The 26,878-nt window shown below is 38.8% G+C and overlaps 1 protein-coding gene across 1 annotated transcript; it reads right to left on the bottom strand.

The window, feature by feature from the left end:
• Positions 1-12,533: 12,533 nt before the first annotated feature.
• Positions 12,534-25,056, bottom strand: GALR1 (galanin receptor 1). Its single transcript, XM_027886894.1, has 3 exons — positions 24,157-25,056; positions 17,176-17,241; positions 12,534-13,717 (listed from the first exon to the last, which is right to left on the bottom strand). The coding sequence occupies exons 1-3, from the start codon at positions 24,856-24,858 to the stop codon at positions 13,400-13,402; spliced, it is 1,086 nt and encodes a 361-aa protein (XP_027742695.1). The 5' UTR covers positions 24,859-25,056; the 3' UTR covers positions 12,534-13,399.
• Between the last annotated feature and the right edge of the window lie 1,822 nt (positions 25,057-26,878).

The following is a 26,878-nucleotide window of genomic DNA, read 5'->3' as shown; positions in this document are numbered from 1 at the left end:
ATGTTTAGAAATTTCATGTGGAACAAATACATGTAATATCTAACTGTCTGGATACAACAGACTTAACTTCTCTTTCACCACTGCAGGAGATTTATATGTCATTCCTCCAAAGTTTTCCAGTCTGTATCCTTACTACAAGTTAATTACAGGCTCCATCTTCTGGTTAAAGTGTTGATGAGTTTGTAAATAAAAATGCTGATTATTTATCTCAGGGCTTGTCCCTACCCACCTATCCCTACCCACCCTCTGGGATTTCTGCCCAGGGCCCAGGTCCTCAGCCCCGAGGGCCATCAGCCCCTGCCCCATCAGTGCTGCATCAGGGTCCGTCTCCAACTCCCCACAGCCTGACCATGCCCAACCAAGGACCCTGAGACAGCATCACCCAGACTCAGCTTGACCTCATCCCCACAGCCCCGATTGGCCATGACTGCAGTTGCCCACCCCAGGCACACAGGAGGGGTCTGTGCCTGACACACAAAAGCAGATTTCCCGAAGACCTCCCGCACTGCTGGGCTGTTACACAAGGATCTTGGAGACAGCACTTTCCTCTGTGGGAGAAAGAAGATGTCTTTGCAGGTGTCCCAGGGCATGGCTCCTGAGGACATATGTCAGGGAGAAAACACCTTCAGCTGCACCCTGCTATGTTTGGTCATGTCTGATGTGACAAGCCTGAGGCAAACTCACAGCTGAAGAAGAAACCCTCCACAAAGACATAGGCATGGCTACAGTGCAGTGTACGGGGCATCCAAATGTGCCAAGAAGGATCTCTAAGGAATAACTGCTCTCTGCCATTACACCACCTATGGGGATGTCTCAGCCTTGACCCTGTGTGCCATGTCCTTGCTTGGTGATTTGCTTCAGGAGATGGCTTAGTATTGGGTCAAAAACTACACCAAACCAAACCAAAGAGATGCCCAAACCTGCCCACATTAAGGTCTTGTAGGAGGAGAATGAGCAGAAATTTCTACTAAATCTTTTAAGGTTGTGACACGACATGGTAATGACAATGATGGGCTCACTGATCTTCACAGATGAATACTTTGTGTCAGTTGTTCATTGCTTTAGCACAAGACATTGTACAACTTTCTCTTTGAGCCCTTTTTTAGACTTTTCTGTGTGACAATTTGCTCTCCAGCCAAGCAAAAAGCTAAGTACTCATGATCAGAACATGGCACTCTCATCTTTATTAGTTGTACTCCAGCACTAGTGAAAGAGCTAGCAGCCTTTTCAAGTCACCTATCTAAATGAAAAAGTCCTATTAAAAGAAAAAAGTGAACAAAATGACATTTTGAAATGTATCTGGCCCAAATATTGTTTGGTACTGCTCTAACATTTTCCTTGATTACTAGGTAATAATTTTAACTGTCTTCTCTGATTGTAAAGCTATTGCAAAAGATACATGTCAACTATTTTTAAGAAGGAACACATCTGTTTGATTTAACTGTTGAAGGGTTTCACACAAAATATCAGGAAAAACAATTTTGGACCACAGAATTATTAGAAAGCTATGGACATGTTTTCCCCACTGAGCTAATACTTTCACCATAGAGATACTATATTCTTCAAGCACTTTCCTCTGTGCCCTTGCCTAATCAATCCTGATCTCATTTTGTGTTTTCTCTCTAGCAGTTCTCCAAGTATTTGCCTCCAAAACATATTTTTAATCATGTGACTCTTTCACTTAGATGTTGATCTCACCAATGCTGGCAGTTAGCCTATCAAGCCATTTATTGAAAATATCAGATGACTTGCTGAAGTATGAAATAGTAGTGCTGCTTATCCTTTTCATTATTTCTTACCCAACATTCTTAGCTTTGATGGCCCTGATTCATGTACAGGAGAATGTGTTTTTTCCTCTGAAAGGACATCACTAAGGACTGTGCACTAAGGACTAGTTTCAGGAGTACTACTCCAATAAAATTAACAAAATATACTAGGCACAGTGTGTAGGATGTGCTATGAGCTAAACGTGTACAAAATCAAGGCACCCAAAAATTTTCAATGTATGTCAAAAATAATGGGTGTGATAAAACAGTGGCCTGCACCAGGTAATTGTGATCAGTCACTTACAAAAGTCCCCAAAGCTGCTGCATTAGAAGATACTATTCCAGCACTTGAGATTGCCCAGGACCTCAATAGCCCTCTGTATTGTCAGAGCTCTATCACCAGAAGCCTGGCAAGGAGGCACGTGAGGCACATCTCATGGATCCTTTACACAACACCAACACCGTGTCTCAGTTACAAGTGTTGGATGATGTCAGGGAACACATCATGTCCAAGGACATGCAGGTTCTGGTCCAATGGTGCTAGTTCCTTATGTTAGTTACACCACCATTTTCTTGCTGTTTTACTTCTACGGAAAGCGATAGGAATTATAGAATGGTTTGTATTGGAAGGGACCTTTAAAGATCACCTTGTCGGACATCCCTGCAATGAGCAGGGACATCTTCAACTTGATCGGGTTGCATAAAGGCCCACCCAGCCTAACCTTGAACATTTCCAGGGATGGATCAAACACTCCTGGAAAGAATACTCTCTTTAACATCAATAAAAGCAGGTTTTGAAAAACAATATGCAGTTGAAATAGAAAACAATAACAAAAGGAAAACCTCTGAAGAAAGCTATACCACATTAAGCTTTTAGAATCCAGCAGGTACCTGCTTTCAATGACCAAAGCAGTCTTGTAACTGCAGTCACAGACCTCTTAGAGGCAAAACCTTGTAATACAATTAACTTCACTAAAAACCTCATTAGAAGCAGTGAGGATTAAGCATGCCCAAGTACAGTAAACAGATGCACAGAGCTACATAATGTTTTAGACACCTAGTCCAGCCTGCCTGCTCCGATTTTAATGGAACGGAATATCTCAGAGCTCCTAATGAGATGATGACGCTTGCACAATGAGATGTTCTGGTGACATCTGTTTGATGTCTCTTTGGAAACCTTATTTGACTTACTCTGGTCACTTACATCTGGATAAGCTGATAGTGTCTCTTGCTTATACTGTGTTAGAGCTCATGACCACTTCAGCAGAATTTAGGCATAGAGACAAGCAATTGTGGCTATTGCTATTAATGCTACCTCTAAAAGTATACTTCTATTATAATATAAATAAATCAGGCATGTAAATAACCATTTCTGAAGAACTGTGATTTTGATTTTTTAAATAAAAATATGATTCATACAGGGAAAGAAAAGTAAGCAGACAGTCCAAAATAAAATCTGAAACAATACTAAGATAAAACACAGAAAACAGGGAGGAGGGAACATATGACCTCCACTTTCTGCAACTAGATCAAAAAGTCTGATTAATATCTGTTGGTTGCCACTCTAAGAGACTTTTGTCTAATTCCTTAACTGAATTACTTATGGTAATATCAAAGGGTGGGTTTTTTTGAACAATCATTTTACCTGTTTTTTAGAACTAGCTACTCTATATGCAGTGTGTGTATTAAACTATGAAATAGAATGTTTATCATCTAGATACTTCCAAATGTATGGAAGAAAATGTATTGTTCCAGAAATCCATGGCATATACAAAAGAAGATCAGCCTTTTCTTCTCCTTTCTCTTTTTGCAGCAGTAGGAATTCCAGGTAGTTTCAGGGATTAATTTAAACCCTCAATTTTGTATTCCTAAAGAGATAGCAAATGGGATTCAAGTCTCATACCAATAGATATTGCAACTTTCCTGACATAAAGGTCAGATTGCATGACATTAAAGGCTTATTAGGAGATTTTCTTCTTCCTTAGAGAATACTTGATTATCCGTCTTCACTAGAACACTGTTCTGTAGCATGGAGAAAGACTGCAGAAGCAGCAATTTGAACAATGTTTTGCAGTAGGAGAGCCAGATCTGATTTATCCCAAAATAATTAGAAAGACTCCCTAACTTCCTGTGAGGCTAAATCAGGTTGAAAAAATAAAAGCAAAATAAGAGATGTAACTATGGCTGGTAGGAAAGTTTACTGACCTCTTAAACCTTGTAACAATCAATCCCCAAAAACTGAATGCTGGAGAACTTTCCAAATGCCCAGTGATAGCTGGTATCCCTGACATCCCATTTACTTCTTTCAGTATCTTTTACTGTTACATATTCATTATTTTATCTTTTGTTTTCCTTCAATAAAGTCTAGATGACTAATTTAGCAACCACTTTGATTTTGCTCAGGTGAAGTACATATGGAGTTACAATACGACAAGAATGATAACAGAATAGAATTTGGGCAACAAGAACAGTTTTCACTGTTTCTTGTAATGAAAACAAGGGATTCACCTAACTTCATGTGCTGGTTTAAACATAAACCGTAGGGAGAAATGAACCTAACTCAAGAGAGATTACAAGTCAGAGTTACAATTTACTAAATAGATTGCAATAAATGCAATGCTACAGAGAAAACTGGTTTTCACCCCCAAAACCAGATGTATAACCCAGCACCCTGGGACAAGAACAGGACGGTGTTCATTAGCCCCTGTGCTGAGCACCACGTGGCCCCCCTGGTGGAAAGTAAAAGGAAAGGAAAACCTGCCGGTCCAGATGTCGGTCACAGTTCTTACAAACATTTTCCCTCTTCTTTCTCTCTCGTGCACTAACTGTTGGAAGGATAAAAGTAGTATAAAAGCAGTGTATTTTTGAGTAACAGTAAGAGGGTTTTATAGGTAAGAAAAGCAGGACATGAACAGGCATTCAGTGCCATGAGTTTTAATTCGATTAGCACACACACACACTTTTAAAAAATCAAAGTCACCAAACAAATAATATGTTTTGTTTGCATCTTTTTAGCTAGACAGAATGAGATACAACAAATATCATCCATACATAAGGATTCCAATTACAATGTGAGTCAAATTTCATTAAAAAAATAATGTTCACAACATAGTTCTCCCTATAACAATTTCCCCTTTATCAGCATTTTATTACCAAGTCCTTTTACACTGATGAGAGTGATTTTACTTATAATCACAAGAAAATCAGTATTCCACAATGAAAAGTAGGAAAAGTCTCTGAATAGTATATTTAAGAGTGGGAAATACATATCAGAAGTAGGAAAGACCATTTACTTCCATTTGTATTCAACTAAACCATTGATAATGATGTTATTTTATATAAAGAGGAATAAACTCTTGCCTTTATAAATCAGACTATTGAATAAATAATTTAAATACAAGATTCTGTTTCAAGGGACATTATAGAAAGCTTCTGGGTGTGGCAAAACTAGCAAAACACAAACACAAAAGATTGGTAAATAGCTTTGACATCAATTTATGGAGTGCAGGTGTTTCAAATGGGCTGGCAATCATCAGCTCACAGTTCCCATGAAAATAATAATTGCTATGCAGAAGTAATGCAGGGTGATTACACTTAGAGCAATTATGGCAAAAAGTAATTAAGCAAAATAAGAAGAGCATACAGCATCATTTGCCTTCTTCCTCTACTGATAGCAGTCCATACAGAGAGATTTTAATTTGATTTCCTAATCATCATAAGATCTTTTCCAGATGTAGCCCACTTGTGGAGTCATTCTTTATTCATATTCAGATGATCACTTATTGACTGGATAATAGATCAGTATTGGCATGTTTTTCTTTTTATCTGAATAGCTCTCATACTATTAGTTACAGAAATAAAAATGTGGATAGGCTAAGGGCAGAAGAGGCCACTGTGATCATCAGGTCTAAATACTCTGTAACATAAGCTGCATTTTTTTCCTCATAGAAGTGCTATCACCGAGTCCACAATTGGAGATTTAAATACATACAATATTTTGAGAAATACTCAAATATGATTTGAAGCAAGAGTAATATATTGCATTTATTCGTTAAGCATTCTAGGGTTAATTATATCTATGGCTTAATGTACAAACATCCTCTTAATTTACAGATTTAACTATTACATCTTAATTTCACAGTATGTGACCTTGTGAACTCATCTGCTTGATTCAGAGAGGCAAAGCAGCAGGTATTTGTCTGTCTGTATGGGTACATATCTGTGTAATGTCATTAGACCACTTCTTAACAGTAGCCCTCTGTATTGGATTTACATTTGGAGTTGCAGCTCTGGGTAGCAGTGGGGTACAGGACTGACTTTTGTGAGAAGCTGCCGGAAACTTCCCTCATGCTCCACAGAGTCAATAGCAGCCGGCTCCATGATGGTCATGCTGCTGGCCAAGGCTGAGCCCATCAGCAACGATGGTAGCACTTCTGGGATAACATAGCTAAGAGGGAGTCGGATGGATTATGGAAACTGCAGTGAGAGAAAGGAGTGAGAATATGTGAAAGAGAACTCTGCAGACCAGCTCAGTGAAGAAAGAAGGAGGGGCAGGCGGTGCTCCAGGTTCCCCTGCAGCGCATGGTGCAGTCCATGGGGAGGCAGGCTGTCCCCTTGCAGCCCATGGAGGAACATAATGGAGCAGAGATCCATCTGCAGCCCATGGAGGACTTCACTCTGGAGCAGGTAGGTGCCTGCAGAAGGCTGTGACCCCATGGGGTACCTAGGCTGGAGCAGTCTGTTCCTGAAGGACTTGCACCCTGTGGCAGGTAACCATGCAGGAGCAGTTAGTGAAGAACTGCAGCCCATGGGAAGTACTCACATTGGACAACTTGGTGGAGGACTGTCTCCCGTGGGAGGGACCCCACACTGAAGCAGGGGAGGAGTGTAAGGAGACCTGCCCCTGAGGAGGAAGGGGTGGAGGAGACATATGATGAAATGAGTGCAGCCACCATTCCCTGTCCCCCTATGCTGGTCAGGTGGCAAGGTAAAGAAAATCAGGAGTGAAGTTGAGCCCAGGAAAAGGAAAGGATGAGGGGAAGATGTTTTTAAGATTTGGTTTTATTTCTCATTATCTTAATCTGATTTGATTACTAATGAATTAAACTAATTTCACTGAGTGGAGTCTATTTTGCCAGTGACAGTAAATACTGAGTGATCTCTCTCTGTCCTTATCTTGACCAACAAGCCTTTCATTATTTTTTCTCTCCTGTGTCCAGTTAGGAGGGGAGTGTGCTGAACTGCTAACAGATTTCATTTGCGGTGTTTGGTTTTTTTAAGAACTTCTAGGAAATGTCTATGTGAAAACCTTCACGTTTGTAGCAGTGCTTCCAGTGGCTCAACCCCAGGTACCACCATGTCCTCAATTTAGGATTACAGGGGTTAAGCAGGTCATTTCATTTACACAGAGTTGGAATTCATGTTTAGTTAAGTGTAAATTTCTGACTTAACATTTTTCAGTACAATAATAATTTCTTAAAGTTTGCCTTATGTTCTTAATTCCTAAATGTATGACTTTTCATTTTACTAATATTAGAACTATCCCTTTGCGTGTGCTAAATTGTGAAATTCAGTGTAAAGGAACTGCCACACCGTAACCTCATCTGTAAATGTCACATCTACAAGATACTAGCAAGAGTTTTGTATTTTCTTTCAAAATCCCAATATTAAACTTCAACAAGTTGATAAATTCTCTACAGGTATTGCTAGAAACATCTATGTAGCTCAGGTGATTTATTACTAGAGGAAAGGTTTTATTTTTCTCAGTAAATTCTAAATGTGGTTAAATATTTATGGGGGAATGGAATGACCTAGCAATGGAAATTGTACAAACTTTTCCAATAGAAGAATGTTGCACAAAAGTTAATACTTCTAGCAAATGAGACCTCAGTCTTCATCCGGACAAGGTGCTTTAGTGTATGTACAAATGTCATATACAAGTGAAGATACAAAAAATTCTTCTAGTACTGCAGAGTAAAACTGACAGAATAAAGTGCACATACTTTTAAACCCATGCTGTAGCATTTACTTTTGTTTTCAAAAGGTTTCCATTAGGTGTAAAACTGATTGTAATCTGGTTTCAACCAGCTATTTTTACTGTATTAAAATAGCCCTTGATCAATGTTAATGCAAATGCACACAAAATATGCACCAATTTGACTGCCTTCTTCCAAAAGTGGAGCCACATACAGGCTTTCATAAAAAAGATTTGGACTTCACACTCTGTTTTTTCTCATGTTCAAATACGTGAATCTGGCTCAGTTTGCATGTCTCTTAAACTATGCGAAAATTACAAAGATTTAAACTACACTTAAATAAGAAATAACAAGTAATTCCTTTTCCCCTGCACGTAAGTACTTGAAAATGTTAATGTTTTTCATATCAGTTAAATTTTCAGCCCATACTGACATCTAGCCAACAAACTCAATTCAGTTTTGTGTACTCTTTTTTCCTAGAAGTTACCCTGGGGACACACCTTGTTTTTAAGTATTGTATAAATATTTTGTAAGAAAAGGAGTTTGTATTTTGTGTTACAGAGCCAAGAAGTGATGACTGGGACTAACATTTGAAATCCATGCAAAGTACAGTATATCTTAGAACAACTGCATGTTATTTTACATGCATTATACATTGAAGCATATACAGAATTTTAATTTTTTGGTCTTTAACATTTGTACATTTAGTGAATACAGAACACTAACACAACCTTGCAAGCTGGAAGCTGGTTTTTTCTCTGCTTTTATGCTTTCTCAAAATACTACAAATATCATTAGGTCCAGTGTGTCACATCATACTGTGAAGCAACCATGAAGATAATAATGTCCAAAATAATGCATTCACAAAACAATTTTATAAAGAGATCCTCCTCTTTCCCTACAATGTGGGATTTAAAATAAAATTTATTTCACTGCAACATGAAATACACAATCTTAATGTTTATCTCTTGGAGATAGTGACTTTTTTTTTTTTTTAGAAAACGAAGGTACAAGAGATTATGAAAATAAAAGGTTTAAAGAAAGAGGTGTGTGCATGCATACAAAGTAAAAGGGAATACAAAAGACCATAACTCAAAAAATGTCATTAAAATGCCCTACCTTGCTAAAAATTAAGTGCTATTAAAAATACACTTTTTTCAATGTTTAAATTTAGAAGAATACTTCTGAGGAATTTGTAAATAATCACATATCCAACTAATTTCATCATATGAAATATTGAAAGGATATTAAGATTGCAGATGGGAATACTCAACTACTCAAAAAAATTAAGTTTGCCCCTTAAACAGTCATAATGATTTTTTACACATAATTTCAGGCAGTTTGGGCATATTTTTGTAATCTATTACAGCATATGAGCTTGTTACCTACCTTAGACATATGAAAATTATTAAGAAATTTTACATCTTTCGATACAAGATAAAAATTTTAGGCAATTATGAATATTTACATTTCTGAATATCATGTTTAGTACACGCTTCTGACTGAAAATAGTGTGGTTTAATGACTCAGAAGTAGCAACTGAGTGTCAGCTTCACTGAAACTGAAAATAGTCCCTCCTTCAAAATTAGTTAGGTGGGTGATACAATTGGCTGTGAAGGTAGCACAGCTGAACATAAAGGTAAGTAAATTCCTTTATTTTTCAGAGTGTTTGCACATCGCGATCAGTATGTTGGCTAAGTGCCCTTTAAATTTTTTTTTTTTTTGGCTATGGATCCTAAATCTGATTTACATACAGTAGTGCACAATGGATCTACACATATCTTGAAAATGTATTTTAGGCTTTATTAGTTGAAGAAGATCACCGCTGTAATCTTTAGTATTATATCTCAAACATCTACCCACAACCTGGAAGGGCAAACATGGCACTAAGAACCCTGATGGAATAATTTATTTACCTCTTTTAATGAGACTTCTGTATCTTTTTAAGGCAAAAGTGGTACAAAGCAGAAAATCTAATGTATAGAATACAAGCCTGACCATAAACCTTCTGGAATATCTTCGTAAAGCCTCAGAAGATGGACAGAACAGAGCTGCTTTCCAGAGCCTTTCTACATTTCTCCACTAAGACACAGTTTTAAGATGAATTGAGCAACTCCCAGTACTTGATCTGATTGGATACATCCCTAGTGTTGAAAGTCCATTGTATGTTTTATACTTCTGGAGATGCTTGTGAAGCAGCACAGCGAGGTAGCACTTTGGCAGCACACATACAACAAAATTTTAGGGACTTTATTAAAAAAATATGTGAGTAGCTGTTTCCAACTCTCAGAATTGATGAGAAATATAATTTTAAGGAATTTTAAGGGATATGCAGGAATTTCCTTGGTTACAAATACATATCTTGCTTTAGTTTGAGAGGAATTTGAGTAATCATTCCTGTTGCCTATTTTGTTTTGTACGGCATATTTTCAAATTCACACAACATGGTGGAATTCAATGATAATCATGTTTATGAGTGGAAAACTCAGCCCTAGCCAGAGAAACCTTTGTTTTTCCCCTCTTCTTTGCTTCGTGTACTCTGAAATTAACCTTTCTGGTTAAAAAAAGATGTAAAAAACCTTGTAACAGTCAATGAGGTGAAACTTTAGCTTTGCTTTCCACCAGAAATAACAATTCCCCCCAGCAAGCTCAGACCTTGGAAGCAGATACTCAGTTGTAAGGGATCTTATCATTCCCTGATTTTCTACTCAAATCATCCATTATTATGGTATGACGCTTTCCTGACCAACTGCTCAGCTGCTTAAAGGTTGGACACAGTTCACAACACACATTAACACTACTTTTATATCCACAACTTTCTTGTCACCACTAAGTATGACAAAGTCACACACCAGAGACATGGAACAACAAAGGCATGTTTTAAGCAGGAAACTGAGCCTTGGGATATGAACTGGATCTTAAAATTTCCCTGAAAAGTGAGGTGGAAATTTTACTGATACTCTCCAAGAATGAGGTAAGACCTTTCTGAGTAGTTGTTAAAACAGTCCCCATCCCCCATCCCCTCATCTTTAAAATTTCAAACAGATGTAGCTCCTAAGTTTAAAATTATGTACAATTAAGAAATAAAAGCTTTTTCCAGATAAAACAATAAACCCAGCTTGTTAAATATATACAATTATAGATTTACATGGTAATTTTTATTCAAAGGAATAAAATTACAAATTTTTTTCTTTTAAAAATAATTTGCAAAATTGCAGAATTTCCTATCATGTTATAAATTCAGCTGAAGTCTAATAGTGCTTTAATAATTTGAGTGATTGAGGTGATGAGGATCTGAAAACCCAAAGGAACTTCTTTCTAGGCTGTTTCTGAACCTCATTCCTAACCCAGGAAATGGTTTCCTGCATAGATATACCCTTCTTCTCCAATTGAGATTGGTTTTTTTTCCATATAATTTGTTTTCATAGCAATATCATCAAATGATCTCTTCATATGAACAAATGGACACAAACACCACACATGCAATAGCATGTCTTTGATATTATTTTACTGATTTCAATATTCCAATACTCACACATACACATACACATAAGTATTTTTATGTAGGCTAACCCTCCATAGCTGATGTTCCACTACTTTGCACTAGTTTTGTTGTTTTTTGGGGTTTGTTTTTTTTTTTTATATCAAGTTTGTGGAGAAAAATGAATCTGAAACAGCATCTGGCCAACACCACTTAGCATCTTCAAGGACCAGGACAAGGGTACAGGACTCTCTCACCAATTTTACACATAATACTAAACCTGGAATACTGATGGATATTTGGAGAGCAGAGCTGCCTTTTGGATCGGCTGGAGGAATGGAAGTAACCACTATCAAGTGCATGATGTTCAACAAAGCCAAAAGTGAAGTTCTGAAACTTGAACTGGGACTCGCCGCTATTCTTCAGGAAAGGACTAGAGTGCTTCTAAAGCAGAAATTAAATTAAATGAGTCAGCAGCATAACCTTGCAGTAATAAATTATAATACTGAGCTGTATTAGCAAGAATCAGCCAAAGGTCAAGGGAAGCAATGAGTCTATTCTGTGCTCGTGAGGCCACATGAGAACACACACTTCACTTCTTCTAGGGGTGGATAAACTGGAGGGAGGGCAGTGGAAGGCCACTATTCTGGCCAAGGATCTGGGACACAACAGTGACACACTGTTTCAGAAGAGAAGTTTGGGGAAAATTTAATTGCCATCTTAAATTGCTTATTTGTAAGTTACAGAAAAGATTTCAGTCCACAGCAAAAGGACAGAAAGCAATGGTCACGAGATACATCAAAGGAAATTAGAGCTCTGGATACGAAAAAATACTTTAGTGGGGCTAATTAGGCACCAGCACAGGTTGCCCCAAAAATATTACTGAATTGCCATCCTTCGGAATTTTCAGAACTTGCCTAGACAAGGAAGTGATATAACTCTGAAGGTATCCTTGTCTTGAGACAATGTCCAGAGGTTCCTTTAATTTGATTTACTCTATAAGTCTATGAGTCATTAATAAAAAAGGTAAAATCATATCTTATTCCAGCTAAAAGAATGTTCTCAAAGGAGTAAGGGCCCTTCCACTACTTCTTCAGCAGTTTACCACTTAAAAACCTACTAAATAGATTTATGAAATTGCTGAAACTATTAATTTTATTTAAGAATTTGCAGAATTGTGCCATTTATGTTATATATTTTGAATTCATTTAAATGCAACATCCTGTATATTTCCAATTTAAAGCTACATGATATCAAGCCCCACAACTTTTAAGGGAATGCTGTTTTAAAATACTTAAGTATTGTCTAGAGTTGCTTTATGGAACATAGTATTTCAAAACATATGCATATATTGCACATTTAAAACTGTATCTCCATCTCAAAGTCTATAAAGTTGAGAAAACATACACACACATGCACATTCAACACATGAATAAAAGCTTCCTTCGGTTAGACACAAATCCACATTTTGGTACAACTACACACGGGCCATAAAAAACCCTTCTATAGCATACACGGAAGTTCTGTGTCTAGAGTAAGGCAGACATATGAAGTGGAAAAACAGTCCATCCTTGCTCAGTAAGACACATTACAAACAGTTAAACAGATAAAATTAGCATTCCCTCTCTAAAGCACTTGCCTCAAGTTGTACATGGCTTATTTCAACTCCAAATCAGAGCCCACGCTTACTTTAAAAAGAAAAAAAGGCATTGTCAAAACAATCTGAAGAGAGAACAAAAGTTTTACTCTCTGAAATCATAGTACCCCTGTATTTATTATCTTTAAGTCAGAAAATTTATCCATCTTTTCACTTGGATGGAGTAAGATGTCAGAAAGTTACCCATCCATATCAACATCTTCTTGTATATTTGTATGCTGAGTGAATAACAACATAGACATATCATCTCAACATTTTTTTCTCAAATATCTTTAAAACTTTAAATATTTAAATATCTTTAAAGGGTCCAAGAGCTTCATTTGACAAAGCTATCTAAGATGCAAAGGATCAGTTCTGTTTTCTTTCATACCAGTTTGACAGACTTTTGCTACTCATGCAACTTCTGTACATTAAATACCAATTAGTTTTATCAAGATAAACACAGGATAAAGCTCACTGTGCTTTTTCTTGTTGTTTAGTTGACACTGACGAAGAGCCAAGACACAGGCCTTCTCAACATTCACACGTGGGTGCAATTGGTGGACGGTGGTGTATCTATCCGACTTTTGTTTTCCTTAGCATCATTCAGAGGTGACTTGTTACCTGTCTGGCATTTGAAGACTTGCTTGTAGGCCTTCCTAAAATTTTCAGATAGAAATGCATATATAATTGGGTTCACAGAAGAATTGCTGTAAGCCAGGCAGTGTGCCGTTACCCTGAAGAGAAAGGAGGCTTGAGTCAGTGGGAAAACTCCAAATTCAGCCCAGAGGTGGATCACGTGATGTGGCAGCCAGGAGATGCCAAAAACCACTACCACCACCAACACAGTCTGTGCTGTCTGAGACAAGGAAAGGAAAACACAGATGTCTGATAAGCACTGGAAGAATCATCAGCTTTAAATCTGTTTCAAAACCATTATTTGGTGGAAAAAAAAAAAAGTATACTGAGACAGACCACACTGGAATACTTATTACTGATTTTACCCCATTAATTATATGGGCTTTATTTTGCATAGGGAGCTACTGCAAAGGAGAACCTTAGCCTCAAAAATGCCATAGTAAAATGCAAACACATAACCTTCCTCAAAGATAAAGAGTGATGTTCCCAACTCCCTGCACAAAAGTCTAGCTTTTTCTGAGGTGGACATAAGCCTGATGTAAAACAATGTGAACAGGGGTCTCTGGAAAATCTCATCCAGATCTAATGATCTATATTTTAGTATAATGCACAAGGACTTCTCATGAAAATTTCAAGAGAGATCTAATATACATGTAGGCATCTAGTGGAAGAGCTTAGAGCAGCCACTTGGCTCAGGTGCTTATTAAAGATGCAGGGATTTTTTTGGAAGTCTCTCATTTAAAGATAGAATTTTCACAGGCATTGTCATACAACAACATTCTGGGATACAACTAGAAGAAAAAATAAATTAAGGAGCTTGAATTTTCTGATGATTGCACATTGCCAAAACCAATCTGGAAATTAAAGCTCACCAAACATCAAATTCAAAAACTGGAACACAAAATATCCTCAGTGCTGCCTCCATATTCCACTTTCACTATTTATGAGACGAAGGACCATCAACATCATTAGATCCATTCTGATAGCTACAGAATCAGTCAGTACAACCCTCCAGCTGCTGAAGGAATTCTGCCAGGGCACAATGGAGTTTGACTGTCAATGTTTTTAGTTTTCACTTACTTAAGAAACAAAAAGTTAGCGCTTTGCAGTCGCCTAACTGATTAATATCTACTCCTCTAACAAGTACCTCTTTCAAATAAATTAGTCTCCCAATTAAAGCCTAATAATAATGCCAAAGCATGTTATGGGCCATTATAATTATTATATTTTATAATATAATTTTTCAGATAACTTAGGCTCTTCTTCACAACCAAAACTAACCCAGTGACCACAGAGTGATAAATATTGCAGCATAGAAAACATGTAGACTTTTTACTAGTTTACTGAACTTGGTCTATAATTCTTGAACTGATTAATGCTCAGTAATAACTCAGACTGACTGATATACCAAATCAGAATATGAGCTAACTTGGAGAAACTTATGGGGAAAAAAATTTGATTTCTGTGATAACAGGCCAAAATAACTTAAGACAGGTACTGTTGTTGATTAGTGTAATCTCACAACAGAAACCAGAGGACATTATATCTGTAGTTAATATAATTTGTATAGCCTTAAGCAATCCTCTGTTTTCAAAAGTGGTTCTTCTGCTTAGCCCTATGGAGTTTAAGTCAGTTGCCACTAAAACAGACACAGAAATATTTTCTTTTTCAGGTCTCATCAGGAGAATGTGTGTTAACAAGGGTGTATAAATTAAAAGCCGTTCATTCTCTGATCACTGTGTTCGATGTGTTAATATTTCAAATAAAAAACAGATTTTCAGGATACCATATGTATTTCAAAAGAGGCATTTTACTTCAGTTTGTTCAAAATTCTAAAAAAAAAAGTAACTAGGAAAATTACCACCTTTCAGTAGACTATAGATGCACCTGAAAGCAGAGGCTGACCATATGTCTCTTGTAACTTTTATTTCTTTCATATCTGCTGAATAAGCAATTTTGCACTAGGAAACCTCACAACATTTGTTTTATCTCTTTCTTCCTCCTAAGCCTAACTTCAGAGCTTACCTTTTCAAAATCATCACTATGTTCTGCAAACAAGCTATCACTAAAGAGCAGCTCTTGTTCACCTAATGGGAGCTTGCTTAGGGTTTCACATCAGCAATAAAACCCACCTGATATATATGATGTTAATATTGCTGCTTGGTGACCAAAAAGCATGAAAAATATAATTTAGGCAAATTAATACTTTTCATTAACTTTTTTTTCCACACAAACAGCAAATTTATTGTAAGGTTCTACTACCAAAATGTTTCTAAAGTTTGAATAAATCTAGAAATGTATAATTACACTTGAAATGCATTCTTAACAAGACAGTACAAGGAAATAAAAATAAAATAGACATGGTAACCAGAGAGAGCATTAGCACACTAGTGAATACAGAGTCTCTTTCAAAAACATAAGGTAGGCCTTAGATTCAGAAACTTATTTTCTAAGGCAAAAGAAAAGTTTTAGCTTACTTTTTTCCCCCCCTTTGGTTACTGAATCCTGATTCATCCAAGCAGTCTTGATTATGTGTGTAATGCTTTACCCTGAAGCTAAGAATGCTAGTTCCTAGCCAGATCTGTAATCCTTTAGAGTTAGTGTTTAGCGGAATGCACACATATTTCCAGTTTGAGAATAATTTAGATGAGAAATGGCAATATATAGAATGTCTTTAAAAACTGCACCATTGGCCTTGACAAGGTTAAGTGCAAAACTATATATATATATATATATATATATATATATATAAAAATATATATATATATAAAGTATTTTACAGAATCAGGGACATAAAGCTTTAATTCCAGGAATTGAAATCTATTGACTAGGGTATTTTTCAAAACCATAGAGAATTCATAAATAATAGCTTCCTATTGAGGCCCTGTTGAGCCCATGTATTCCTCATTTACATTGCAGACAGTCTGCATGTCCATATGGAAATAGTGATCAGATCAAATGAAGAGCTATTGCCTAAGGGGTTTTTCTGACTCCAGTATCATGAACTGAGAAGTTAGTTGATGATTACTGTGGCCAAATCCATATTAGATTAACTGACAAATCCTCAGTATAAACACATCTTTCAAATATTGTTCTAAATCACAAAGCTTATATTCTGTTTTAAAGACCTTTCATGATTCTACTGGTAACTAGTATGCAACTTGCATCTTGGATATAGGAGAAAAATGCATTGTGTGGAAAATCAGTAGAAGATTTGGAGAACCAATAAAAGTCCCTTAATAGGCTCCTATCAGGAAATACGAAATCTCTAAAACCTTATCATATAGCAGAAGAATTCTTTAATAAAATATTAAAAAATAGTTAGTTAAAAAAAATAATCCCCTTATTTAGTCAGGGGAAAACGTCTGTGAGTAAAAAAGACCAAAAACGTTTAGTTCTAAAGATAGGTTGTCTCTCCATGTCAAAATTTCGGATGCTTTGAAGTTTAAAATATGGGGATCTCAGGTAATGGTTTGATGCAATGTGATGGAAAACTTGGATCGGAAAAGCGTCCAGTCCTGCTAAGTTCAGTGGGACAATGCATACTCCATTAAATACTTAATTTAAATTTCTTCTTTCTGTTACATCTTTAGCAACAAGCAACAAAACACCATATGTGCTTAGCCATAAAACTAAAACATCATAAACAAATAAATACTAGTAATGAATACAATATACCTTTTTCTTGGATGCTTCTGACTTCTTTGACATGTTTCTCAACTTCTTGTGTAGGTGGTTAAGAACCTGAAAAGATTAATTTTCATCTTGTATTGTATTTAACCATTTCCTATTCAAATAAAATTCAAACCCATACATTTTAGGATATGCTCTTCAGTACTGCATGATTCCCTTCCAAGCATGGCTGATCCAATTTACACATTTCAAAAGTGCACAGTATGAAAACTGAAGGAATTACATATCTGCATCTGTATGAACCCACAAACATGAAACAGACCACAACTGAATTCTTATAAAAATTCAGACATGTTACATTAAAAATACATATTGCGAATTAACAAGGAAACCCATCATGCACCTAGAATTGGGAATCACTCTTCTTCCATTAAAAATCAATACCTGTTAATTTAGAATGACCTTTACTGAACGTAACATAAGAAAAATGTATGTTTTGAGTCAGAGTTTTTCTGAGTCACCTACATAATTTCCTTTTTCCAGATGGATTTTTGATGAATATAATCAGGATGCTTGCACTACTTGATCTTCAAAAGAATCTTGGGTTGTCAAAAGTAATTTATACTAAAATGAGGCCTAACACATGAGGTGTGACCTTTATCAACAATTTGGTGATACTTACCATGCATCTTTCACAAGTGATTTTGAAAAATATGTCACAAAAAGGCTCATCATCCAAGAGTAGGATCCAAATTTCAACATAATACTTTACACATAAGATTTTGGATAGTGGATACATAGAGGTGCATGCTGTACTTTATCTGCAGTCATTATTAACTGAGTCCAATATATTCTTATGGCAAGATTTGTAGGTTTGGGGGCAGGGAATATGCTCTTCAGCTGAATGTGTTTAACATACTACAAACCATATGGAATAAAAAAGATAAATTCTTATTGAACTTGAGGATTTAATTAAAATATGGCAAGAGGAATTTTTTAGAGACAGCATGAGAGTAAAGAGCTCAGTTAGATGATGCTCGTAGGTTGCACTTTACATTGCTCTAAGATGAAATGAGAATGATACAATAGGTAAGATCATCCAGATTTAGTAGATAAAATAATCCAGCATTAAAATATGTTTTTAAAGGAATATAATACTGAATTTCACAGTCCATAAGCACTTCTTAAGGTGGGGAAAAGGGTGCAAATTCAAGTTCTTTTATATCATCTGGGGACATTTTCTTCGTTTTCTTTGGGAAGCACAGCTAACCACTACCAGGACAGACATCAGTCAAGATGACCTAGAGACTTGATCTCCTGAATCTTAGAGACATGCATACTAAATTAAAATAAATAAATTGTTATTTGTGAGTAACCATAGCCCATCAGCAGATTCCATTTTTTAAGTGTCTACTCTTAGCTACCAGTGAACCACGAACAACAATAAGACAAAAAATTAATTGTAACCACTTAATATTGTATGTGAAGTCCGTTTGTGGTTATCTGTGCACTAGCATCTGAAAGACTCATCCTGCAAGCACTTCCTATTCTGAAACACTATCCTGGCTGCCACGGAGGCTAACCTGGGCTCAGGAAAAGCAGGAAAAAAATAAATCAGTTTTCCCTCAGAAGGTCCCATTTTGGCTTTATTCCTACTTTCTTCTTCAGTATGAAGCAGACCAGAAAACTACAGAGGAAACCCCTGAGGTCCGTCAGAAGACCAGGAAAATGACCATCTGGCTCACAGACTTCTTATTCACTTACCATCACCCTGTACAAACCAGCTGAATTGCTGGGTCCATCAGTGAAAAATGTAAAAGGGCATGTGAGTAATAAAATTAAGTTCACTTCCCATCACTGCTGCTTCATGTATCATACCCCTTCACATAATTTGCAGTGATGGGCTGTTTCTACTGGACCCTCACAGCCCAAAACTAAAGTCAGATAAAGTAGTCTCAGAAATCAAAACTGAAAAATCTTTTTTTAAAGTTACAAGTATTTTTGTCTTCTGTGCTTAAACTTTTAGCAAAAATTTTTGCATTGCATCTCTCTCCAATCCAAAGAAAGATGCAGTAGACAAAACTGTTAAATTGGATATTTGGTGGGGATGGGAGGTGGTGGTGGAGAGCTTTGGTGCCAGTTTAGATGATAACGTTTAAATGAATCCTTCTAAACTTCCCCTCTTTCAGATTATATACATATTTCATAAATAAAGTATCTGCAGTGAAAACATACTGGCTCTACGTAGTAGTATACCAGATGGTATGCAAACTAGGAGCAAGAGAAATATGCAAAATGCAATTACCTATCAACATCAGTGGAACAGCACTCAAAGACCTACACAGAAAACCGTGGAGGGATAAAAAGAGACGAGTTTATGCACAAACACTACAAGGCAAATTAAAAACACTCTCCTCATTGCCCAATTCAAATTATCTCTTCTCTAGGCCAATGAACAATAAATTGTTTCTCTAACAGCCACTGTCTTTACCTGAATGAACAATAATTCTACATGCACCTCTAAATTTGTCTTGTGCTATTTCTCTTAAGAAAGTATTTCAAAATATTCACTAATACATTGGCATGTATTAGTGGATACATTTGCACTAATACATTTGCATCGCATTTTTTAACGTATGGAATGAAAGACCCAGCTTGCTGAAAAATAGGTCCCAACCTGTTCTCATGAGGTGGAGCATTTTAAAAAAAAATTTAGCTCTGTAGAAAAGAAACATTAATCTTTTCTAACTCCAGCTTTCATGTCCCTATTCTTATTTGGCTCTGAGGGAAGGAACAACTTTTCTGTCTTCCTGTCAGCATGTATACAATACTTCCACTGACTACATCTTCATTATCAGCCACTGAAAATCATGCAGAAGGAAAGCTGCCCAAGGTCATTGTCTAATAAGAACGAACTGCTTGTTCAACAGAGCCATAATGTAAACACTACATTCTGAACCATCTTTGTAGTATGAACCTGATTTAAACCCAAGGGACATTACCTGCAATCCATGTTTTAAAGCAATGCTGCTACTTCTATTGTCACAATAGATCCTTCAGTTAAGAGTTGTGTCACTCTTTTTAGTGTAGTTTAATAAGTTTTCCCCTCGCTGGTCAGCAAAATTTAAGATATAATATCTGAAGCCAAAAACCACATAAGCTTGTATTCTATGTTGAGGCCCTTAATTTTTATGGCTTAGTTTTAACCAAGTCTATAAATCATACATGACTTCTGTGAATTCAGAATGTCCAGAATGATGGATAATAATGGAAATACTTTCACGGCAAGACTTATTTGTTTTAAAAAAAGCTTTTAACATCATACATCTATAAAAGGAAAAAATAATTACAGGTGTCCAACCTAAAGGCTTGATTGAAGGAGGCCTGACTTTCAAGGACTGAATCCTCAAAAAGCTGTGGTATCCAAAATAAATTGTCACATTGCATGATCCTGGCAGATGCCAACTGTTGTTGGAAGCTGTCTGGGAATCATTTATCACTATGTCCTTTAAGAACACATTAGTGAGCACATGTTCTAGAACTGTTACAAAACACACACAAAAAGTCAGTATTAAAAAAATATGGCAAGTATTATGATAAGCAATAAAAAAGTCAGAATACAGACTGTGCACAAGTATGCAGTGCTGTGACTCAACTAAAAATGACATAATCACTGATCCTCTCTCTTGAGTAGTAAACTTCTTTCAAGAGTAGGTCTGTGAGGCAACAAAAGCTTGTTTCCTATGGATTTGTGACTTGTTGACTGTACCCAAAAAGATGTGTCTTCTTTGTAAGTTGATGCTACATAAGACCTCTTCCCCTATGGTTTGTCTGATGTTTATCAGCTGAGTGCAAACTGACACTCCTTAAGAGAGGATGATGGAGACTTTCCACCTTCCTCACACATTGGCTGCTGTTTTCACAAAACTAGGGAAATATCATTCCTTCTGATATTTTCACTTCTCTATCAAAAATGTGGCTGAAGCAAAGTTATTTATGGAAGAGAGAAAAGGCATAACTGTACACACAAGACACAGACCACAATCTCATGAATCTCTGCCCTAAGAGCACATCACATGAGGAATTTTGGGAGGACACTGCTTCCAAATACCTGGCACTACTTCAGGACTTCTGCAGGTTATCCACTGCGGAAAATATAAATCTCTCCGAATACAATTTAGGAAAGAGAGAGAGAAAGATCTTGGCTCCCTATTAGAGTGCCTAAAAAATGAGACTTTCAAAACTTGAAAGTTCAATTGCAATTTTCTTATGAAAGAAACAGAACTGCCTTAAAGGAGTCTGGAAAAAGGCAATATATTCAAATAGAGAAATTAGTCTCCTTTGTCTTAATCTGTATCAGATCTTAATCTGTATCAGAAGATTGCATTATTTCACTGATACACAGTACATGAAAATCAGTGAAGTCCATAAGAAACTAATGCAGAGACTAACCTCTCCTATACAGACAGGCTGAGAGCTGGAGCTGCTCTGTGGAGACCCTGTGCCAGTCTTCCAGTACCTAGAGGGGACCTATGAGAGAGCTGGATAGGGACTTTTTACAAGAGCATGTAGTGACAGGACAAGGGTTCACAGCTTTAAGCTGAAGAAGGGCAGGTTTAGATTAAATTTTAGGAAGAAATTCCTTACTATCAGGGTGCTGAAGTACTGGAACTGTGGATGCCACATCCTTGAAAGTGTTCAAGGCCAGGTTGGATGGAGCTTTGAGCAACCTTGTCTAGTGGGAAGCATGCCTGCCCATGACAGAGAAGTTGGAACTAAATGATCTTTAGGGTCCTTTCCAACCCAAATTGTTCTATGATTCTACGATCTTTATAGTACTTCTGAGGGTATTCCACAGCAGCTATCCTCTAATCCTATGTGCATTTAGAAGCCAAAATGCTTGTTGTACTTCATAATACTTTAGTAACACCAATAAAACTTGCAGTGACCAATTTGCTCAAGGTCTGTCAGAGGAGCAATCGCTTTGAAAAATCTGAAACTTCAGCTCTGATTTTCAGCTATCATTTCTCCCTCACCCTGTCCCATGTGCCCAAATATTGCAGGTGGAGATTTGCCAGTGGCTCCTACTGAGGGCAGGAACAAATGGGATGCAAGCTGTGGGGTACAAATACCTTCAACAGCCTTGTACAAGTCATGGCATTTTGCAGCTTCATTGACACTGATGGGAATACCAAGTATCTCCTAGGTATTCTAAAATTCATGCCTTCAGGTTACATCTTCCAGTCTGACACCATGACAAGCAGGATCATACGTACAGACTCAAAACTCATCACCAAGCAAGCATGAGATCCTAGCCTGGTAATAATTAAAGCAGATGATTTTATTGTAACATCAAGTGGTCTAGATTTCATTAACTTGTTCTGGACATGTTTTTATATAGGGTTGCTATTATTGGCTTGGGGTTTTTGTTGTGGTTCTTTTGGTTTGATTTTAACTACATATTCATACTAATACTGAGAGATCTACTTTTGTAGAGGTGCTTTGTAACAACATGGTGTGTTATATTTACTATGCATGTATTTTGATTAGGCATATTTCTTTCTTTCCTCCCTATACTGTGCAGGACTATCCTAATTTTTAAAGTATTGTTTTCAGTCTTCTCTCAAATAGACTTTGTACTGAAAATGAAGATGCTTTGGCTTTGAAAAACGGAAAAATTAGTAGCTGAAAAGCTCCCTCTGCACTCATTCTGTAACACTTTCTGTGCAATATGTAGTATTTTCCTCAAACTGATGATCTATGGTACAGCTCAGCCTTATTCACCACTGTAGATGAAATACCAGCATATTCACACAGGGAAAGCAGTATTCAGTTTATGTAGGAAAACATGCATTTCTTCTTCATTTGCCAGGTGGAACTTGTTTCACTACAAGCAGTAATTTAGAAATGTTGTCCTTTGAGCTCTGCGTGCCTTGGTTTTAGCAGACCCAGATACCATTCTAGCCTCAGTTTGCACCTCACAATTACACTGATGTAATACAGAACAGAACATAAAATTATTTGATCAAATTAACTACTTCAGGTACATCTATTGAACTTGCCAATTAAAGAACTGCCTTCTCAATACTTAAGCAGTCCTTATTTGCAAGAGCAGTCCTGTCCTCTCAAATGTAAATCACTGCCAAAGAGAAATCCTGCAGCTGAAGGTTCCTGGCACAGAAACAGCAGGATCTCTGCGTAACTCAGCAGGTAGTAACTGGTGTTCCAGATTCTTTTCAGCAGCAAGCAGAGGGCCCTACCCTGAAGGCTACCATTATTGCTCACAGAAAAATGTGACAGTTTTCCTAAGCAGAAAATTCCTTAAATACCCATATTCAGGTACCCTTGCTTATTGCTTTTTCGTGGGTGGGTCCTCATGCGCTGCTCCCTAGAACTACGTGCCTTTGCTGAAGTCAGAGGCAAACCTCCCATCAGCTTCAGCTGGGGCAAGACAGGCCACACAGGGACCAGGCAGTGGGATGCACATTTTGCTCTTCATGTGTTAACTGGATCAGACCAAACTGGTAGTTTGTGTCTTTTTTAAGTGCACTGCATTTTAAAGAAGGACGGGGCTTCATCTGAAGCCTAAACAACTTGTTGCTTTGTTGTACTTTATTGAGTTAAACTCCTCATACAGCACTGCAAGAAAATAAAAGTAGTGGTGACAGAGAAAGCAGCAGAGCATTGGGGCCTCTCAGCATTCTGCAACAAGGAAATCTGTCAGTAATTGTCAAAATCACGCCTCACCCCCCTTCTCACCTCATGCGATCTCTGTTTTGACCTGTACCCCTGCACAAATGTCAACCCCTCCCAGCTATAAAACCTGCTCTCTTCTTTTGTGCCACTGCACAGGTGTTGTCTCCTCCCAGCTGTAAAACCTGTTCTCTCCCTTTGTGCTATAAACTCAGCCCTACTGCTTTTCCTCCCAACAGTGCCATGTCCTTCCACATGACCAGAAATGACCTGACCACCATCATGGACACCTACCACCATCATAACCCTCCATTCCTTTTACATTTGCCTCACCTTGGCATAGCAGAAGGAGATGAGAAGCAGCGGCAGCAGATATCCGAAGACGAATGTGCAGACCACGTAGACCTTCTTGTGGCGTGGGTTGGGCCAGTGCTCCCAGCAAAAGGTCTGGTTGCTGGTCTCACGGTGGAAGATGCGCTGGTGGTGAGCCACAGGTGAAGCCATGGCGAAGGAGAGCGCCCAGATAAGCCCCACACCCACCAGTGCATTGCGGGGAATGCGCAGGGCCGAGGAGCGCCGGGAGTGCACAATGGCCACGTAGCGGTCCACGGACATGGCTGAGAGCGTGAAGATGCTCACCAGCATGGAGATGGTGAAGAAGTAGTGGATGAACTTGCAGATGAAGGCACCCAGCACCCAGGTGGGGAGCACGTAGACCGTGGACTGGAAGGGAATGCAGAAGAGTAGGTAGGCCAGGTCGGCGATGCTCAGGTTGAGAATGAAGATATTGGTGGTGCTTCGGCGCTTGCCTGGCTTGCTCCTCGCCAGCACCGTGATCACCAGGGTGTTGCCCAGCACCCCCAGGGTGAAGATCAAGCCGAAGACGATCAAGGTGATGAAGTTCTCGACGCCAATGCCAAAGAGGGGCTTCCCCTCCTCCTCCGGCAGCCCGGAGAGGTTGAACTCCCCGCGGGGCAGCTCTGCCACAGCTCGGGACCGGTTAAAGGGCGCCGTCGCGGTCTCCCCTGGCTCCATCCTTCCCCTTGAGCGCCGGGCAAAGTTCCCGCCGGCGGAACGCGGAGCCACCTCTCCCCGGAGCCGCGGACCGCGGCTGGCCAAGATGCGGGCGCCCCACCAGCGCAGGGAGGCGGCGGGGAGTGTAGGGTGCCGCCGCTTAGGGTGGCCCGGCGCTCGCAGGGACTCGGAGCCGGCTCGGCAGCCCCTCCGGCCCCCACAGGCAGCGCCCGTCAGCCCGACCTGTCCGCGGGGCCCCCCCTCTCCCTGCTGCCACCGCCTCCGCCGGGGGACGCGCCCCGGCCGCGCCCGCCCCGAGCAGCGCCGGAGTGTCCGCGGCCCCGGCGCTGGTGGAGGCTGCCCGCTGCTCCGGGAGACTGAGCTCCCAGGAACGTCTCCTCGGAGAAAGAAAGGGTGGGGTTTTTTTCTCCCTCCTTATTTTTCCCTCCACCCTTTTCTTCCCTCCCTTCAGCTTGTGATTGCCCACGCAGGGCGGCAGTGGGAGCGCGGGGCGGTCCGCGGGCAGGAGCGGAATCCCGGTCCTCCGCAAAAAAACTTCTCTGTGCTTGGTGCTCCTAGAGAGGGTCGGGAGCCGCGTCTGCCAGCAAGGCTGGGTGGCGTTGGGCAGGTCCGGCCGGGCTTAAATGAACTCTCTTGGAAAGATAGAAAAAATGCAGCGCCTGCGTGAACCCATCTCAACAGGTAGCCGGCAGCAAGAGTTAGTCCTCCAGGCTAAACGCTGCCTGTGCTCGCTGTCTTCACCTCCTTCACAGATTTCCATTAATCCGTCCGTAGTACTATGAAGTATCTCAAAGGACAAAAGGTGGCAGAGGTTGTTACTCCTTAAAAAAAAACAAAACAAAACAAAAAGGAAAAGGGAAATCTAGCCGCTTTTTACTGTCAAATCACGACTCCCATGCTTGAGAACTCTGCCGCGGCAGGACCGCATCCCTGCTGAGGGCCAGCGGGCTCCGTAGAGCCAGGCAGCCGCAGGCAGTCCTAAACGGTGCCGAAATGGGAGCTCCTGAAAATCCAGTCTTTTCAGAATGGGGCAAAATATAAAATTTCTTCCAGAATACGGGTGCGAGTTCATGTGAATATTCTCATCGGCACATCTGCGTTATGAATGAAACGGGTTTGCCTGAGGGTTCTTAGCCATTTGTTTTCGAATTACCAGTCAGGGAGCTGCAGCTGCCAGCAGCAGTGACCAACAGAATTGCCCAGATGCGCTGTTGGAGGCAGTGAGCTCTTGTCTGCATATTTTTCAGTGTGCAGTTTGACGGGGTTTTTTCCTACCTTTCTTTTTGCTACTTATATTAAAGCATTTCAGCATCTGCACATCAACTGACTGCAAAGCTATCGAGTTCTGCAGATCTAGATTTTAATTAAACTTATGTATGGTCTGTTCCGTTATGTCCAAAGGAACATCTCATGGGAGAACACAATTCAGTTTATATAGATCTGAGAAACTTACATGGATTGAGCTGTTTTATGCATCTGTTGTAACTCAGTTAAGAAGCTGCAAACTTATCAAGCAAAAATGAACTATGAGAGATTCCTCAAAGACTTGGGGGTTGTTTATTTTTTCTAATGTGCATTCTTTATAATTTTTTTACATGTTTGATTACCATGCGAATCTATTAGTCTCTACTTCTGCAAGGGATTTGAGAAAGAACATTGTTAAACATTTCTAGGATGTCACACACTTTTTTGGAAGTGCTCTGAGTCTATTGTGAAAATGAAAAGTTGCTATAGATTTTCCTAGTGTTGCTGATGACTTTGTTTGACTATGAATTCCTTCATGTGGTGAGTGAGATACAGGAAACATTTTGAGTACTGCTGATGTTTTGCTTTTGCATCACGTCTTGTTGCCAGACGTCATTCTTCTTCTGGGATGTCAGAAGTGCAAACTTGGCTTTAATGAAGTTAATGCTAATAATTACATTGATAACAACTTTCCATGTGAAATGCTGTCTTAGTCCTCGTCACTCACACTTCTGTTTTCTTGAGAAATAATATCTTTTGAACAGCATAGCCTGAA

This window comes from Empidonax traillii, unplaced genomic scaffold, assembly GCF_003031625.1.
Source record: "Empidonax traillii isolate 1590-97213 ecotype Southwest subspecies unplaced genomic scaffold, ASM303162v1 scaffold196:size3368384, whole genome shotgun sequence".
Classification (NCBI taxonomy): Eukaryota; Metazoa; Chordata; class Aves; order Passeriformes; family Tyrannidae; genus Empidonax; species Empidonax traillii.
Note: the sequence above shows the minus strand (reverse complement) of the source record. Positions and strands in the feature narration are given on the sequence as shown.

Coding starts and splice junctions, on each gene's coding strand:
- GALR1 (XM_027886894.1), bottom strand. CDS start 24,858: ATGGAGCCAGGGGAGACCGCGACGGCGCCCTTTAACCGGTCCCGAGCT. Junction 17,242..24,156: donor TCTCCTTCTGCTATGCCAAG/GTGAGGCAAATG, acceptor TAATCTTTTCAG/GTTCTTAACCACCTACACAA. Junction 13,718..17,175: donor CAGAAGCATCCAAGAAAAAG/GTATATTGTATT, acceptor TCCTTGTCTCAG/ACAGCACAGACTGTGTTGGT.